Genomic DNA, 17307 nt, shown 5'->3' on the forward strand with positions numbered 1-17307 from the left:
GAGGCCACACACACTACTGAGCCTCATTTTGACTTGTTTTAAGGACATTATATCAAAGTTGGATCAGCCTGTAGTGTGGTTTTCCACTTTAATTTTGAGGGTGACTCCAAATCCAGACCTCCATGGGTTGATACATTTGATTTCCATTGATAATTTTTGTGTGATTTTGTTTTCAGCACATTCAACTATGTAAAGAAAAAAGTATTTAATAAGATTATTTCATTCATTCAGATCTATGATGTGTTATTTTACTGTTCCCTTAATTTTTTTGAGCAGTGTATTTTTAAGCGTCAGATAGTACATTACACATTATCATTTTCAGAGCAGAAATAAATATATTGCACTTAAAAAATCAACAAAACAAAATCTTGTTAGATGTCATACTGTATATTTAGATTACACATAATAATAAAAACACAACAAAAACATGACAAAATCCTTGCAGATCTATTTCCCATGGCATACTTTGAGTGTGCGTACACATTGTTCAAAATGGAAGGTTGAAAGTTACAATCCCTCCTCCTACCAAGACATGGAGAGATTGGCAGCTGCATACAACAGGAAATGTTCAAAGATGGGGAAGTCCAGATGTAGGCTATAGATTGACGAAAACACCAGTTGAAGACCTTTGTTAGAGGTCTTATGCGAAATTGTTTAACATTGAAAACACTTGCCTCTTTCAAGTGAAAGCATTAGAGTTCGTGCCCTCACTGGCAATCATCACCTCTGATAGCACCTCAATAAAGCATCCAAGTCCATGCATTGTGTAGGCTACTGAGAGTTGTCTTACAACACGTTTTCAACAAAAAGAAAACTGCAGAACTCATTCCAACTCCAAACCTGCTGACTGCTTGTGGACACATGGTATGCAAATGGTGAGTAAGTGGCAACAGTAATGTAGGCAAAATGCAGAGTTAGTGCCCACAATTATATGGCCAAATTGTAGCCTAATTTATGTGTGTGTTTTGGCTCCCTGTGATTGGTTCGTTCAGCATAATGAAATTGAGAGTCTCAGCATTGAAAACAAAACTCACAATGAAATAGTGTATTAGACCTTCACTTCCATCCAAGTTTGTCCCATTTTTCCGAAAGAAAGATCTTCATACTAAAAATAATTGTCAGGATATCTTAGCTGTGAATTAGAGGTTTACAAAGCTGCCTTTTGTGTTATTTTCTTGCCAAAATAGGAACGGGCATTTTACAATAACATTGGTTTTACGGTGGTAACAAACTGCATGAGGCATCATTGAGTGGATAAATCAATCTGCAATTATTATTTTTTGAGAGGAGTGACACTACAAAGGCACCGATGCATACACTGCATTTTGTCACTATCTTAGCTTCTGTGTCATTTGGTTAGAAGGGGCAAGCTGACGAATCACCAACGGTGTGACGACCAAAACAAATCTCCCTCCTCTAAGAGGCGGCACCACTGAGTCATTATTTACAGGTGTGGACTTTCTCCCAGAGTGCTGTAGTGTCGACACAGCCTGAGGCAGACATAGATCAGGCTACAGTAATCAGGCTATAGTGTGGCGCCAGGGGTTAGGTGTTGGTTAGGTGGTGAATCAAGCTTTAGGACAATACAGCAAGAGAAAGTCCATCTTAGCCTTTCAGGGCTACAGAGTCTGCTGGTTTTCTCTCCCTCTTGGTACTTCATTGATACATTACTGAGTTGCCATTGATTGGTTAGAGAAGACAATCCGCTGGTGTTGGGGATACGATACGACGTAGTGTAATTTTAACCCTCTGTGACTTTGATACAGAGGTTCTCCAAAGGTCTTCTAGGGCCCATCCACATGTGACACATGAACCAAAATCTATTTTCATAGACCCCACAAATCTAATACATGTTTTACTAATTGGATGCAATACATACAAAAATATGAGGTGAATATAAGCTTTTCGGATGACAAAGCAAACTGAAAAAGTAGTTTGAGACCCAGTCAGGGTGAGAATTGTTTTAAACAAATATTTTCTGTGTTATCTGTTGCAAACAGCATGCGTCCTATGATATGGCACTCTAATGTGACATTCGTCTTATAGTGTGTGTGTGTGTGATGTGTGTGTATGTGGACATCTTTATGTACTGCTATCAAACATGATCATCTTCCACTATAACTTCTTCACTGTATACATGGCTGGCTTTTTAGATGGGAAAGAGACAATTGGCTTCTCTATGTCTCTAGGGCATCTATGTGCACAAATCTGACTACCATGGCAACAGCCAGCCTGACTGGAGGAGGCTATAGGATTATGCCTGCAGAGGAAGCATGGCGGCATTTGAGTTCAAGCAGGAGAGGAGAGATGTTGCTTCTACCCTCCCTGTGAGTTTTGGTCAGCAAGCAGGGGGAATCCTTTGACTCAGTATAAAATGGCTGCCATTCCTCCATGCCCCAGCAGCTGGAGTGAAGACAGTTCTCCTCCGTGGCCACAAGCGGTGCCCAGGATTGGAAGTTGTGCACTCCCGTAACTTTTGGAGTCCCATGTTCTTCATTTTCCTCAGAAGCTGTGAGAGAACTAACAATTACCACACCCTCTAGTTTTAATGTCCGTAAGCCAGACAGTTCACTTGTTCTCCTATCCATGCTTTTCTGGAGAGTGGGTGCAAAATGAATATTGTGACCAACAGTTGGAGGGCAGGGACAAACGACAGTCATCACAAGCAGGCCCTTACCTCTTTCCCACAACACATCACTTTGCATGGTCATCAGTCCTCAGCATCTCTGTTGTAGATTTTTTATTTATACCTGGATCATCCGTTTTCATATCTGGGTCGTAAATGTTCATATGCAGGTCATTAGTGTTCATATCTAGTGTTCATATCAGTCTGTGGGTCTCTGTGTCTGTTTCACCAGGTCCCGTTGGAGTCTGTTTCCTCTCCGGTTCAGCTGTCAGCATGCAGGGCAGCAGCCAGGCAGCCTCTCCAGGTCGTCCAGTCAGTCGTCTCGGCCAGGGGGCTTATTATTTACAAAGACATGGTGGTGATGATGCTGAAGGGGACAAATCAGTGAGCCTATTTACTTGTGTGTGGAAGTGTGCGTCTATAAGCTTAGCTGTAGCTGATGAGGGGCTACTCGGCCAGGCAGTCACCCCAGAGGGAGTCATACAAATGGGGTCATGACGGTGGAGGAGTGGCGCAGTCCCTGGATGGCAGCGTAGGGGCCCTGCTGGAAGTAGTGGTGGTAGCGGGGCATGTGGAAGGAGGGGAAGGAGGGCCCGCTGCCCTGCATGGTGCCCGCCAGGGCCGAGTGCGTCAGGGGCATGCCCAGCCGGCTGTAGGAGGGCAGGGAGCCCTGGATGGGGTGGGGCAGGGGGGTCGCCAGGGAGTTGCTGCTGGAGCCCATGGCAGAGAGGGACTGGGGGTGCTGGAAGCCTGAGAAACCAGAGGTGGCGGTGACCCAGGAGCTCAGGGAGAGGTTGTCAGAGGCGGTGAATGCAGAACCTTAGAGTGAGATGGAGAGAGAGACGCTGTTAGACATCTCTTATTATAATACTGTCACTGATGTAGGCCTTTTGGTAGGCCGTCACTGTAAATAAGAATTTGTTCTTAACTGACTTAACTAGTTAAATAAAGGTTAAATAAAAAATATAAATATGTTGCACTACATTGACTCAGCAGCATTTTATTGCTCCATTTATGTGAATGACTGTTGTTTGAATTTGTTGGTAAAATTATGTGGTAGTAGTACCTCTGAACGACCCTCATTTGGCTCATTAGCATGATGTACATCTTGTGAAACGTGTGTGTGATGACATCATCAGTGTGTGACAAACTCTCTTACCCCTGTGTGCAGCGTGGCCTTCATCCCCCAGTGTCTCCTCCTCTCCTGCGTAGGTGCGTATAGGTGACCGGGCATACGAGTGCTTGTGGATCAAACTCTCAACACTTTCCCTGCAGCAAAAACCAAAGAGAAAGGCCCAAAATATATCTCTATGTTCACACTTAAATATATTGCTACATTCACACCAAAATATGAAAATTCCTATTCTAATATAAAATGTACATTCAGTCCAATATATACAGTGAGGGAAAAAAGTATTTGATCCCCTGCTGATTTTGTACGTTTGCCCACTGACAAAGAAATTATCAGTCTATAATTTTAATGGTAGGTTTATTTGAACAGTGAGAGACAGAATAACAACAAAAGAATCCAGAAAAACGCATGTCAAAAATGTTATGAAATGATTTGCATTTTAATGAGGGAAATAAGTATTTGACCCCTCTGCAAAACGTGACTTAGTACTTGGTGGCAAAACCCTTGTTGGCAATCACAGAGGTCAGACGTTTCTTGTATTTGGCCACCAGGTTTGCACACATCTCAGGAGGGATTTTGTCCCACTCCTCTTTGCAGATCTTCTCCAAATCATTAAGGTTTCGAGGCTGACGTTTGGCAACTCGAACCTTGAGCTCCCTCCACAGATTTTCTATGGGATTAAGGTCTGGAGACTGGCTAGGCCACTCCAGGACCTTAATGTGCTTCTTCTTGAGCCACTCCTTTGTTGCCTTGGCCGTGTGTTTTGGGTCATTGTCATGCTGGAATACCCATCCACGACCCATTTTCAATGCCCTGGCTGAGGGAAGGAGGTTCTCACCCAAGATTTGACGGTACATGGCCCCGTCCATCGTCCCTTTGATGCGGTGAAGTTGTCCTGTCCCCTTAGCAGAAAAACACCCCCAAAGCATAACTTTTCCACCTCCATGTTTGACGGTGGGGATGGTTTTCTTGGGGTCATAGGCAGCATTCCTCCTCCTCCAAACACGGCGAGTTGAGTTGATGCCAAAGAGCTCCATTTTGGTCTCATCTGACCACAACACTTTCACCCAGTTCTCTTCTGAATCATTCAGATGTTCATTGGCAAACTTCAGACGGGCATGTATATGTGTTTTCTTGAGCAGGGGGACCTTGCGGGCGCTGCAGGATTTCAGTCCTTCACGGCGTAGTGTGTTACCAATTGTTTTCTTGGTGACTATGGTCCCAGCTGCCTTGAGATCATTGACAAGATCCTCCCTTGTAGTTCTGGGCTGATTCCTCACCGTTCTCATGATCATTGCAACTCCACGAGGTGAGACCTTGCATGGAGCCCCAGGCCGAGGGAGATTGACAGGTCTTTTGTGTTTCTTCCATTTGCGAATAATCGCACCAACTGTTGTCACCTTCTCACCAAGCTGCGTGGAGATGGTCTTATAGCCCATTCCAGCCTTGTGTAGGTCTACAATCTTGTCCCTGACATCCTTGGAGAGCTCTTTGGTCTTGGCCATGGTGAAGAGTTTGGAATCTGATTGATTGATTGCTTCTGTGGACAGGTGTCTTTTATACAGGTAACAAGGTGAGATTAGGAGCACTCCCTTTAAGAGTGTGCTCCTAATCTCAGCTCGTTACCTGTATAAAAGACACCTGTGAGCCAGAAATCTTTCTGATTGAGAGGGGGTCAAATACTTATTTCCCTCAGTAAAATGCAAATCAATTTATAAAATTTTTGACATGCGTTTTTCTTGATTATTTTGTTGTTCTTCTGTCTCTCACTGTTCAAATAAACCTACCATTAAAATTATAGACTGATCATTTCTTTGTCAGTGGGCAAACGTACAAAATCAGCAGGGGATCAAATACTTTTTTCCCTCACTGTACTGTATCTGCATTCACACCAATACCCCAAAACAACTCACCAAGATATATCATGTCTTTGCAGTAACCTATAACCCAAATTATATCTTTTATAGTTACACTGATGACAGACAATACTGAATGTACAGTATGTAGACAATAGATACACAATATATCAGCACAAACAATATATCTGCACACAGTCAATATATCTGTACACACAGTCAATATATCTGTACACACAGTCAATTTATCTGTACACACAGTCAATATATCTGTACACACAGTCAATATATCTGTACACATTAGGTATGTAAAAATAGCGAGCCCATTACATTATAGATATAAAGGCAAGTGTATGGTTTATAAAATGCCTGTGCAACAAAATCACACTAAATGTAGATAAAGATAGAAAACACCAGAATACACAACTTGTCTCAATAGTTGTGCTACCCCTTTGGAGCATAAAAGCAAAGATCATTATTTTCTAAGTATCAAAGTACATAATTAAAGCAGTGTGTGTGTGTGTGTGTGTGTGTGTGTGTGTGTGTGTGTCTTAGTCTTAGTCTTAGTGTGTGTACTCTAACAAAAAGTGCATTAGTTCCTGTGAGTCTTGTCAGACAGCGCCTCAGTGACACAGGGAGGGACAGATATGGTGGTGGTGGAGGAGGAGGGTTGGTTGGACAGGAGTGGTCTGCATCACAAGAGCCATGCATCCACATTAGCCCCCCAATTAGGTTAGGAAAGTGCAATATCTGTCAGCGGCGCAGTACAAATGTGTGTGTGTTTTTATCAGCTCTGGCCTGTCCAGCACAGAGGCCACAGTAGGCCACGATGCAGGGGGGCTGGTTTCAATCAGTCACAGCAGCCAATCAAATTACACCGTGTTTTAGTGCAGTGGCCGACTCCAGACTAATGTGATTTCTGCAGCTCCCTGAAGATCAATTGATCAGATCTAATTCACAGCCCTCAAAAAGAGAAAGCCAGAAAGGGGGAGTTGGTTGTCTAGCTGTCTCTTGGCAGTCTTTGACTTTGCTTGTTTGGTTGGGAAATGGCCTGGGATGGTCTGATTTATCAGCTGATTTTGGCAATAGTGCTGGAATTGGTTGATCTGAAAAAAAAGGTCATAAAATCCTTTGGATGGGACTCTGTGTGTGTGTGTGTGTGTGTGTGTGTGTGTGTGTGTGTGTGTGTGTGTGTGTGTGTGTGTGTGTGTGTGTGTGTGTGTGTGTGTGTGTTAGCCAGAAGTTTATACTAGGGTGGGTTGGCATTGCACCCTGGGAAGTCACTCAGATAACCACAAGATATATATAGAAACAACAATTTCAGACAATTACTGGCATTGAAATAAAAACCAACACTATACAGTAACACAGTCCTCTATCTAGTGGCAAAACGAATTCAATGTCCCCTCTCCTCCTTTTTCTCTTAATTTCTCTGTAACATACACACACGTATGCAAAATTGTACTACACACACACACACACACACACACACACACATGCATACCCCCCTCCACACACACTACTAATGAGCAGAAATAAATAAACAACCCGGCATGTGCACTTGCTAATTAGTAGCCTGTGTACACAGCTCCATAGCTAGCTCCTAACACGACTACACTCACCCCTCTCTCCCAGTTCCATTCCCCTTGTTTATCTTATCTGCGCCGGACAGAAATAAACAAACAGGCAAGGACATAAAATTCCCTGTACCTCTCCATGTCCGTCAGTCGGGAGGAGTCTCGGAAGCCTTTCGCAAATGGGTTGCTGTCGATCTTCAGCTTGGTTATCTGGAAAGAAAGAGGCCCGCAAACAGATTAGATGCCATTTTCTCCTTTCTCTCTGTCTCAGACTCTTATCCCTCTCCCTTTCTGTCTGTCTCGCTCTCTCTATCTTTTTCCATGGGATAGCCAGACTAAACACACAAAGGGAGTCAGGGAGGGCCTGGGTGGCAGAACTGTCTTTAGACAGAGCTGAACACACTCCCTATGCATGCTGTCTGTAAACCAGCCACACAACCCCCTATATTCAACATACTGTATTGTCTCTCCCCATGAACACTATCCAGCAACAGAACACATCCTCCCTGGTGACCCCAGGGTCATGTTCACTAGGCACCATTCGGAAGAATGAAAGAGGGAGTAACGGTACCTGAACTGTAGCCAAATACAAAACGCTTGTTTTGGTTTTCCATTGTGTGCGTTAATAAATAAGACCCTGGTACAGAACAGTTGAGTAGTGATTTACTGCTCACCAGCTGGTTCTGGTAGGCTGTGACCGCCGTAAAGACAGTCTCTGTGAAGACGAAGGTGCGGAACTCCTCTGACTTAAGGTTGAGAAGGGAGGCGGTGTGGTCTTTCTTCTTGATAATGTGGACCCGCGGCTGGTACTTATGCATGGAGTTTAGTATGATCTATAGAGACACAGAGAGGGCAAAACACAGGGTTAGATAGATGAGAGAGATGTGGAGAGAGATGACAGAAAGTAGAAAGAGAGAGCATTGTGATAGAAGAGGCAGAGTGATAGAGCAAGCAGAAAGAGTGAGAGAGGATGACTGGGGTGGCAGTAGAGAGGAGTGTGAAAAGATAATCATGTTAACACTACGGAGTCTGAGAAACATTTTCCTCAGCTCTTAGCTGTTCTGCTTGATCTTGATCTTCTGTGAAGATGGCGCTGCAGTGGATAGCAGCCGTCTTACGGGTTCCTGACCAATTCTGCTATTTTGTGTGTTTTGTTTATGCTGATCTTAACTTTTTTTGTAAATAATGTCTCCGACATCACTTCCTATGACCGAAAACAGCTTCTGGACATCAGAACCGCTATCACTAATCTCAATCTGGACAAAAATGTCTACTTTAACGAGTCAGCAGCTCTGGACGTTTTGCTTACTCTGGACCAGGCCCTTATCCCCTGGAATCGAAAGAGGAAGCGGCGGCGAAAGAGAGGCAGGCGAGCCGGCACCCTGACGAGACTGTCGGCGAGCAAATAGACTGCCATTGCCCTCTGTTCTTTTGGCGAACATGCAATCACTGGAGAACAAACTGGATGAGATCTGTTGGAGACTATTCTATCAACGGGACCTGAAACTGTAATATCCTATGTTTCTCAGAATCGTGGCTGAACGAGGACATGGATATACATCTCGTTGGTTTTTCTATGCATCATCAAGACCGGATGGCAGACTCAGGTAAGACGAAGGGAGGAGGGGTGTGTCTTTTTGTTAACAACAGCTGGTGGGGAATCTCTAATGTTAAGGAAGTCTCAAGTTTTTGCTCTCCTGAGTTAGTATACCTCATGATAAGCTGCAGACCATAGTATTTACCAAGAGAGCTTTCATCTATATTTTTCATAGCTGTCTATTTACCACCACAAACCGATGCTGGCACTAAGACAGTACTCAACAAGCTGCATAGGGCTATAATCAAACAAGAAAATGCACATTCAGAGGTAGAGTTTCTCGTGGCCAGTGATTTTAATGCAGGGAAACTGAAATCCGTTTTACATTTTTACCAGCATGTCACCTGTGGAACTAGAGGTGACAACTTTAGATCACCTTTATTCCACACAAAGAAATGCATACAAGGCACTCCCTCGCCCTCCCTTTTGCAAATCAGACCATAACTCTATCCTCCTGCTTCCTGCTTACAAGCAAAGACTCAAACAGGAAGTACCTGCCTGGGACTCTACCCACACACTTATGCATACTTCCACTGACACTCCAACACACACATACACGTACACACCCTAAATATGCCCACATACACATAACATGTAAACACATGCATACTGACGCCACACACACACACACACACACACACACACACACACACACACACACACACACACACACACACTCACACCACATATGGTGCAGCTCAGTCTATTATATATCCTGTTGCCTAGTCACTTTACCCCTACCTACAGTGCATTCGGAAAGTATTCAGACCCCTTGACTTTTTCCACGTTTTGTTACGTGACAGTCTTATTCTAAAATTGATTAAATAAATAAAAATCCTCATCAATCTACACATAATGACCCATTATGACAAAGTTAAAACAGTTTTTTTTTTAAACAATTCAAATTAATAACAAATGAAAAACAGAAATGCCTTATTTGCATAAGTATTCAGACCCTTTGTTATAACACTCGAAATTGAACTCAGGTGAATCCTGTTTCCACTGATCATCCTTGAGATGTCTCTACAACTTAATTGGAGTCCAGCTGTGGTAAATTCAATTGATTGGACATGATTTGGAAAGGCACACACCTGTCTATATAAGGTCCCACAGTTGACAGTGCATGACAGAGCAAAAACCAAGCCATGAGGTAGAAGGAATTGTCCGTAAAGCTCTGAGACAGGATTGTGTCGAGGCACAGATCTGGGGAAGGGTACCAAAACATTTATTCAGCATTGAAGGTCCCCAAGAACACAGTGGCCTCTATCATTCTTAAATGGAAGAAGTTTGGAACCACCAAGACTCTTCCTAGAGCTGGCCGCCCAGCCAAACTGAGCAATCGGGGGAGAAGGGCCTTGGTCAGTGAGGGGACCAAGAACCCAATGGTCTCTCTGACAGAGCTCCAGAGTTCCTCTGTGGAGATGGGAGAACCTTCCAGAAGGACAACCATCTATGCAGCACTCCACCAAGCAGGCCTTTATGGTAGAGTGACAAGACGGAAGCCACTCCTTAATAAAAGGCACATGACCGCCCGCTTGGAGTTTGCCTAAAGGCACCTAAAGGACTCTCAGACCAGGAGAAACAAGATTCTCTGGTCTTATGAAACCAAGATTGAACTCTTTGGCCTGAACGCAAAGCGTCACGTCTGAAGGAAACCTGGCACCATCCCTACGGTGAAGGTGGCATCATCATGCTGTGGGGATGTTTTTCAGGGATGTTTTTAAGCGGCAGGGACTGGGAGACTAGTCAGGATCGAGGGAAAGATGAACGGCGAAAAGTACAGAGAGATCTTTGATGAAAACCTACTCCAGAGCGCTCAGGATCTCAGACTGCGGTGAAGGTTCACCTTTCAACGATGAGGATAGCACAAGACAACGCAGGAGTGGCTTCGGGACAAGTCTCTGAATGTCCTTGAGTGGCCCAGCCAGAGCCCGGACTTGAACCCGTTCGAACAGCAACGCTCCCCATCCAACCTGACAGAGCTTGAGAGGATCTGCAGAGGAGAATACAGGTGTGCCAAGCTTGTAGCGTCATCCCAAGAAGACTTGAGGCTGTAATCGCTGCCAAAGGTGCTTCAACAGAGTACTGATTAAAGGGTCTGAATACTTATGTAAATGTGATATTTCTGTTTTTGATTTTGAATAAATTTGCAAAAATTCAGAAAACCTATTTTTGCTTTGTCATTATGGGGTATTGTGCATAGATTGATGAGGATTATTTTTTTAAAAATCTATTTCAGAATAAGGATGTAACCTACCAAAATGTGGAAAAAGTGAAGGGCTCTGAATACTTTCCGAATGCACTATATATCTACATAGCTACCTCAATTACCTCCTACCCCTGTACATCGACTGCACATCAACTCAGTACTGTTACTTCCTGTATGTAGCCATGTTATTTTTACTAGTTATTGTCATTTGTTATTCACTGTGTATTTACAGTATTCCTCATGTCACTATTTCTATTTTTATTTTATATTTGTTATCTTTATCTTTAACTCTACATTGTTGGAAAAGGACCCGTAAGTAAGCTTTTCACTGTTAGTCTGCACCTGCTGTTTACGAAGCATGTGACAAATACAATTTGATTTGATGAGGAGCATTTCTCCTTTATCTGACTCCATAGCCTATACAGTGGCTCAGCAAGAATGTTATATTGTGTGGCTGTGTGGAATTAGCCTGCTATACTCTGGTTCAGATTAATATGATTCAGATTCATACAGCATATGTGAAACTGGACTGGGCAAAAGTGATGTGGTGTGGTATGGTGTCCTAAGAACTAGGAGTTCCTGCCTGCCTTTATCAACGTTCAGCTAAAATCCTCACAATTGACACATCTCAACTTGAACTTCTGCATGTATACGAAGCAATGGGAATAAAAAACGATTTATTGTTTGAAATATGCAAGCTTATCTCAATACAGAATTATTGTTCCTGAGAATGATGAAACAGAGTGAGCTGTTGAAAGCTGCCTGTTAAAAGCTACCAGGTGCACTATAACCTGATGTGTCTTTGTGTCAGTGCAATTTCAAATGACTAGCCTACAAAACAACATTCACTGTCAAGGTTTTCGAAAATGATTATATTTGAATGCCAATTATTGGTGGGGTTAAAAGCTTGCATAAATCTCTCTTAAATTCCATATTGGTCACCGTTAGAGATAATCTTTGGATCAACAGAAAAAAACTGTTTATTTTATCCTATCCAATCAGCTATATCGGTCTTTGCTTGCGTCATGAAAATCAAAATCCCATGACATCATTCACATTGTTTAGCAAATATCTATCTGGTGTTGTAATCATATCCCATTGCTCTCGCCTATAGGCCTACTCTTTTTATATATCGAATACCACGGACATGCCCTCGAAATTAAACGTGTTTGTGCGTAAAATCAAGGAGAAGTTTTTCCGCACTACCTGTTGGTTTGGTATGGTGTAGGCTAATCAGTGTATGATGTTAGCCTAATAGTGTTTATAATGTAAATGAATGGTGCTGCATTATTGTTTTCGTTTCTGCACAATAGGCTTATAGTTCTATAGTTTAGCACTTGTTTCTGCTTCTCGTAAACACGTAGGCCGTATTAATTTCCCTTACGGAAAAAAAATATGATTTGAATATAAACAAAATATGAATTTAAATGTTAAAATGTAACTGGATCTTCACAGGTGAAACCAAGCATCGTGTGGATTTTGAATCCAACACCTTACAAGTCTCTGATTTACAGTTGAGAACATTTCATTTCCCAATGACATGTGAAAGAGATTTGGAAAAAATAATTTCCCATGGGAAACTTCCACGAGATTTTATGGAAAGTTTACTGAGCAATTATTTCATAAATCACCTGCAAGTATGTTTATTTATTTAAATCATTATAATCCCATCTAACACAAATAATTGCCCTACTTCTTTTAGAAATATCCCCCAAATTATCATTTTAATTTGTCAATATTGTTTACACTTTGAGATAATAATAATAATTCCAATATTGACTGCATGGGGAAACTCTCCACAAGTCCTTTGGTATTTAATGATCAGTTATACGACGAGGATAGCCCATATGGGCTTATCTCGGGTTAGGCTATACAGCTTTTATAGACTATAGTTCTAATGATTTAACATTTCAGTTAATGTGAGAAATAACATGAATATGCTTCAATGTTTCAATACCAATGACAAATCAATAACATACGTGTCCATGTTGGTCCAGTTCGTTGTTGGTGAGCTTTACTTTCTCGAAAGAAACCATTTGTTTGAGCAGCTGTTCCCCAGTGAAAGGAGAGTCAGGGTGCACGTATAACCTGCAATATAAATTCAATATGTATATTAAAATACACATTATCATTGAAAAGACCTATGCAAACACAGAAAAACGTTTTATCATGCTATTCAAAATCAAAAGGGCGGATTTGTCCCAATGCAGACCGTTGTCAGTCAAGTTAAAAAAATACTTCCCAAATGTATTTATCTAAGCCCTATAATATAATGTATTTGCTATCCATATAACAATAATTAGCGTCATTGGCAACATACCACATACCATTTTGTGAATGATTTTGACATGAACGACTCGTGCGTAAAAGCCTCGCAGTGATGAGAGAGACGAGTGTAAAAAAAGTAACCTACCGTGCAGGCAGAGGAGGGTCCGCCTTGCCCGCCACGAGCCAGGACGACCTGTGGTAGGCGTATCGGTAGCGTTTGTTGTCGACTGGAACAATGTCCATCAGCACGATGTATTTGGCGTCCGGGTCCACCCCGGAGAAGGACACACGGATGGTGGGGAACATTCTTCTGTTGGAGGGGAAGAGAGACGGTCAACGCAACGACTGCACAAACCCACGCCAACTATTTTCGTTGAGAGATAAATATTTACTCAAACCTAGGCTCCAAGTAAAATATAAGATGATGAGAGTCATATTTCACTGAATTCCTTCGTCCATAAATCATTCTTAATAGCTCCCGTTTTGTATGAGGTTTATGTGTTTCCTTTATCTGTAGGCTATTTGATGAAACATGTTTTTAGCGTGAGGCATATTCCCTATATCTTTTTTAATAGATATTCATGGCAGGGAGAATATTTGCCTGCAATATCTTTAGAACAGCATGACGTTTTTCGAGGAAAAGTATTTTGCTTAAATTATGTTAATATTTATATAAATATGTTTCTATTTCTCAACATTTAGAGTTGTACATCGATTACATAATTACCCTTAGGCTATAAACATTTCCACACATGGCAGGTGCGCTACAATGATTTGTGGTGCAATTATCGCACAATTTACATATATAAAAAAACAGAAATGTTATCCATGTAAATGTACATGTAAATCCCTTTTATCACACACGAGGCCTTTAAATACATCACTACCCAATATTCACCTACAGAGCTTGTAGGGTAAAAATTAATGCTTATTTATGAATACATTTTAAATAATGTGATAAGGACACAGAGGTAGCCTAATATTTAACCCAGCTGTTTTTGTAGTGGCTTATATTTATCGCACAGTTTACATACATAAAAAAACAGAAATAACTGCCGAAATTAGTCTTATTATGGGCTACATCTCCCCCCAAAAATCAACTTGAGCCTGAATATACAAAACAGAACATCCAATTACCCAATGCTTAATATGACATGAGTAATCAGATAGGCTAATAACTATATTATAAAATGTAGCTCTAGTTTGCATGTTAGGCTACATTAGGGTATAATTGTCGTTCACATTTAAAAAGTAAAGTAGGCCAATAGGCCTACGTGGTGTCGATAATATAGGACCCACAGGATATAACATGTAACAATTTTTGTTTTTGCAGTGAGAAATTGAAGTTTACCTTCCGGATTTTGTGATGATCATCTCGGTGCCGAGATCATGGAATTTGTCCCAGAGTTCCTTGGTCTCTAAACTGCAGGAGATTTTGGCCATTTCCTCGCTGGGCACACTGGGGGTGGTGGGGATGAGCGGCTCCGTGCACACTGCAGGCGCGCTCCCGCTGAAATCTCCGTGAGCATCTAGAGAAGCCAGCTCTCCCAAACCCTGGTTACAGGAGGACTTCTCCACGAATTGTTCTATGGATGAAAAACCACCATGTTCAAATGCTGGTTTCATTCGTTTATTTTTACACCAGCCAAAACATATACATATATATATATATATATATATATATATATATATATATATATATATATATATATAATACAAGTAGCCTAATAGACGTTTAAATATATGTAAAAACTCATAGGCATAGTTGTTTCAAAAATGTCATACATTGATTATTATTATTATTTAGCTTTAGAAAGTAGTCGAACGAATTATTGTATCAATTAAACACAACTAGCCTAGTAGCCTATAGATATATAAATTCCAATACAATGTCTTGTATTCAAATAATTAAAAACATGATCAATACATGTAGGCCCAAGGGTATTTGACAAATGCAAGAATATATATTAAAAGTAAGATTCATGTTTTTTTTCTATTTGCTTTCCATTGAACGACATTACATTTGCCTACTACAAATGTCAAAAGTGCAACTGAATCACAAAAACAACATATTGGTTATTTCAGTAGGCTACAAATGGCCACGCTATTTCGAAGAGATATTCAGTTAAATTCAAAACAAACATTTTTTTCTCACAATGATATAGTTCTGGGTAACAGCAATGTCCGTGTTATATTTCTCTGTCAGTAATTGCATACAGGTCTAGTCAACTAACCCATGTCTCCATGTATTCACTGAATGCTAATATTTATCTGACAAAAACGTTTGATTTGACCTTTTTCTTGGATAAATTGAAAAGTAAACTTGATTGAATAAAATATTCAGCAACATGTTAGCAATTATTAGCAAGCAACACTACAGCCAACACAGCATGACATTCCTGGATAGAGAAATGTTGATATCTCTGTTTCATTAGCCCATACATTTTTTGTTGACACTGGAGACAATAATCGGTTCTTTCAGAGCCTATTCAGTTAACCATAGGCCTACTGAATACATATGTTTGTAGGCCTACATGTGTAAAATCCATCAATATTGTTTTATGCTCATGCAATATTGCTTTATGTTCGTATCTTTTATTTCTTATTGTTGTTGCATTGTCGAGAAGGAACCTGCAAGTAAGCATTTCGTTGGACGATGTGTGTATATATATATATATATATATATATTATTATTTTTTCAGCAAAAGTTTCAGTTTCAAGTTTTATTAGTCATATGTAGGGGATACGCATGGCATGCGTATCCCGTACATACGACTAATACAACTTGAAACTGCAACTTTTGCTGAAAAAATAATAATATATATATATATATATATATATATATATATATATATATATATATTATTATTATTTTTTCAGCAAAAGTTGCAGTTACAGAAATCAGGCAGTGTATAACCCCGTTCATAGACTGCAAGTAAGCATTTCGTTGGACGATGTGTGTATATATATACACACATCGTCCAACGAAATGCTTACTTGCAGTCTATGAACGGGGTTATACACTGCCTGATTTCTGTCCCAATATTATGTGAAAGGTTATAAAAACATAGGCCTACCATCATGTCATGTGTGGCATCTTAAATGAAGGTCTCAGTTATTTTCCAATAGGCATTATGGCTATAGAAGTAGGCCTATACCTATAGACAATCCTTTCTTTCGCCATAGCATAATCGAAGTCAAGATTGATTTCAACAATCTAACAAACAATATAGCCAAGAAAGCTATCACGCTCGATTGTAGGTTATATTGAAAATGTGAATTATATGTAAGGCACTGCCAGTGGACCCCGTGAAATGGGGGCGCGATCTGCTTACCAAGTGGCTTGATGGTGTTTTCATCGGTTTCCTTGTCCTTCGTTTTTCCACTTGACATGAGAGCGGCTATCGAGAACGCGTTTGCCCTGGAGGAGAGCTGTGGCTTCGGGGAAGAGGTGTACTCCATGGTGAGAGTAGTAGAAGTAAAACGTCCAAAAGCACAAACCGTGAGCTCTGTAGTTGTATTGAAAGGCTGCACACAAAAACGCTGAAAAATGGAAGCTACTTCGACTGTTTTTTGAACAGGTATGCGCTTCGCCTTTTACAGAACAAAATTAAAACACTCTCCGTTTTTGACTCGTTGAACACATTGTTAAAAACCGACTAATCGTTGTGCGTCTCCACTCCAGTGGCCAAGTCTTCATTGGGACTGTTGAATCTTTGCACTGCTCTTAATTTTAGCCTACCCCACTCCCTCGCTATCGTGCGCAGCCAATCGCCGCCTCAGTATCGACGTCACATACTGTCCTGCAAACTGAATCCAAGCCCAACAGCCTATTAAAAACACATTTTCTTCCGATTCCGACCATTAGCCCAAATCTAGAGGGAAGCTAACCGCGACACGACACTTCACACATCAAGAGATAGGCTGACGCAATTCTTTTTTTTTTTTTAGCTTGATTCGATCAGTTAATGTAGCCCATTGAGTGATAAGATGATATGTACACTCATCTCTAATTGAGAAAAAATGCTGCATTTGCATAATC

General features: G+C 41.1%; 1 protein-coding gene across 1 annotated transcript; it reads right to left on the bottom strand.

Moving 5' to 3' along the window:
* Positions 1–276: 276 nt before the first annotated feature.
* On the bottom strand, positions 277–16952 carry tbx20 (T-box transcription factor 20). Its single transcript, XM_084157247.1, has 8 exons — positions 16601–16952; positions 14617–14851; positions 13411–13575; positions 12977–13085; positions 7866–8024; positions 7325–7401; positions 3786–3895; positions 277–3445 (listed from the first exon to the last, which is right to left on the bottom strand). The coding sequence occupies exons 1-8, from the start codon at positions 16725–16727 to the stop codon at positions 3105–3107; spliced, it is 1323 nt and encodes a 440-aa protein (XP_084013373.1). The 5' UTR covers positions 16728–16952; the 3' UTR covers positions 277–3104.
* Between the last annotated feature and the right edge of the window lie 355 nt (positions 16953–17307).

Source organism: Coregonus lavaretus (genome assembly GCF_964263955.1).
Source record: "Coregonus lavaretus genome assembly, chromosome: 3".
Taxonomy (NCBI): domain Eukaryota; kingdom Metazoa; phylum Chordata; class Actinopteri; order Salmoniformes; family Salmonidae; genus Coregonus; species Coregonus lavaretus.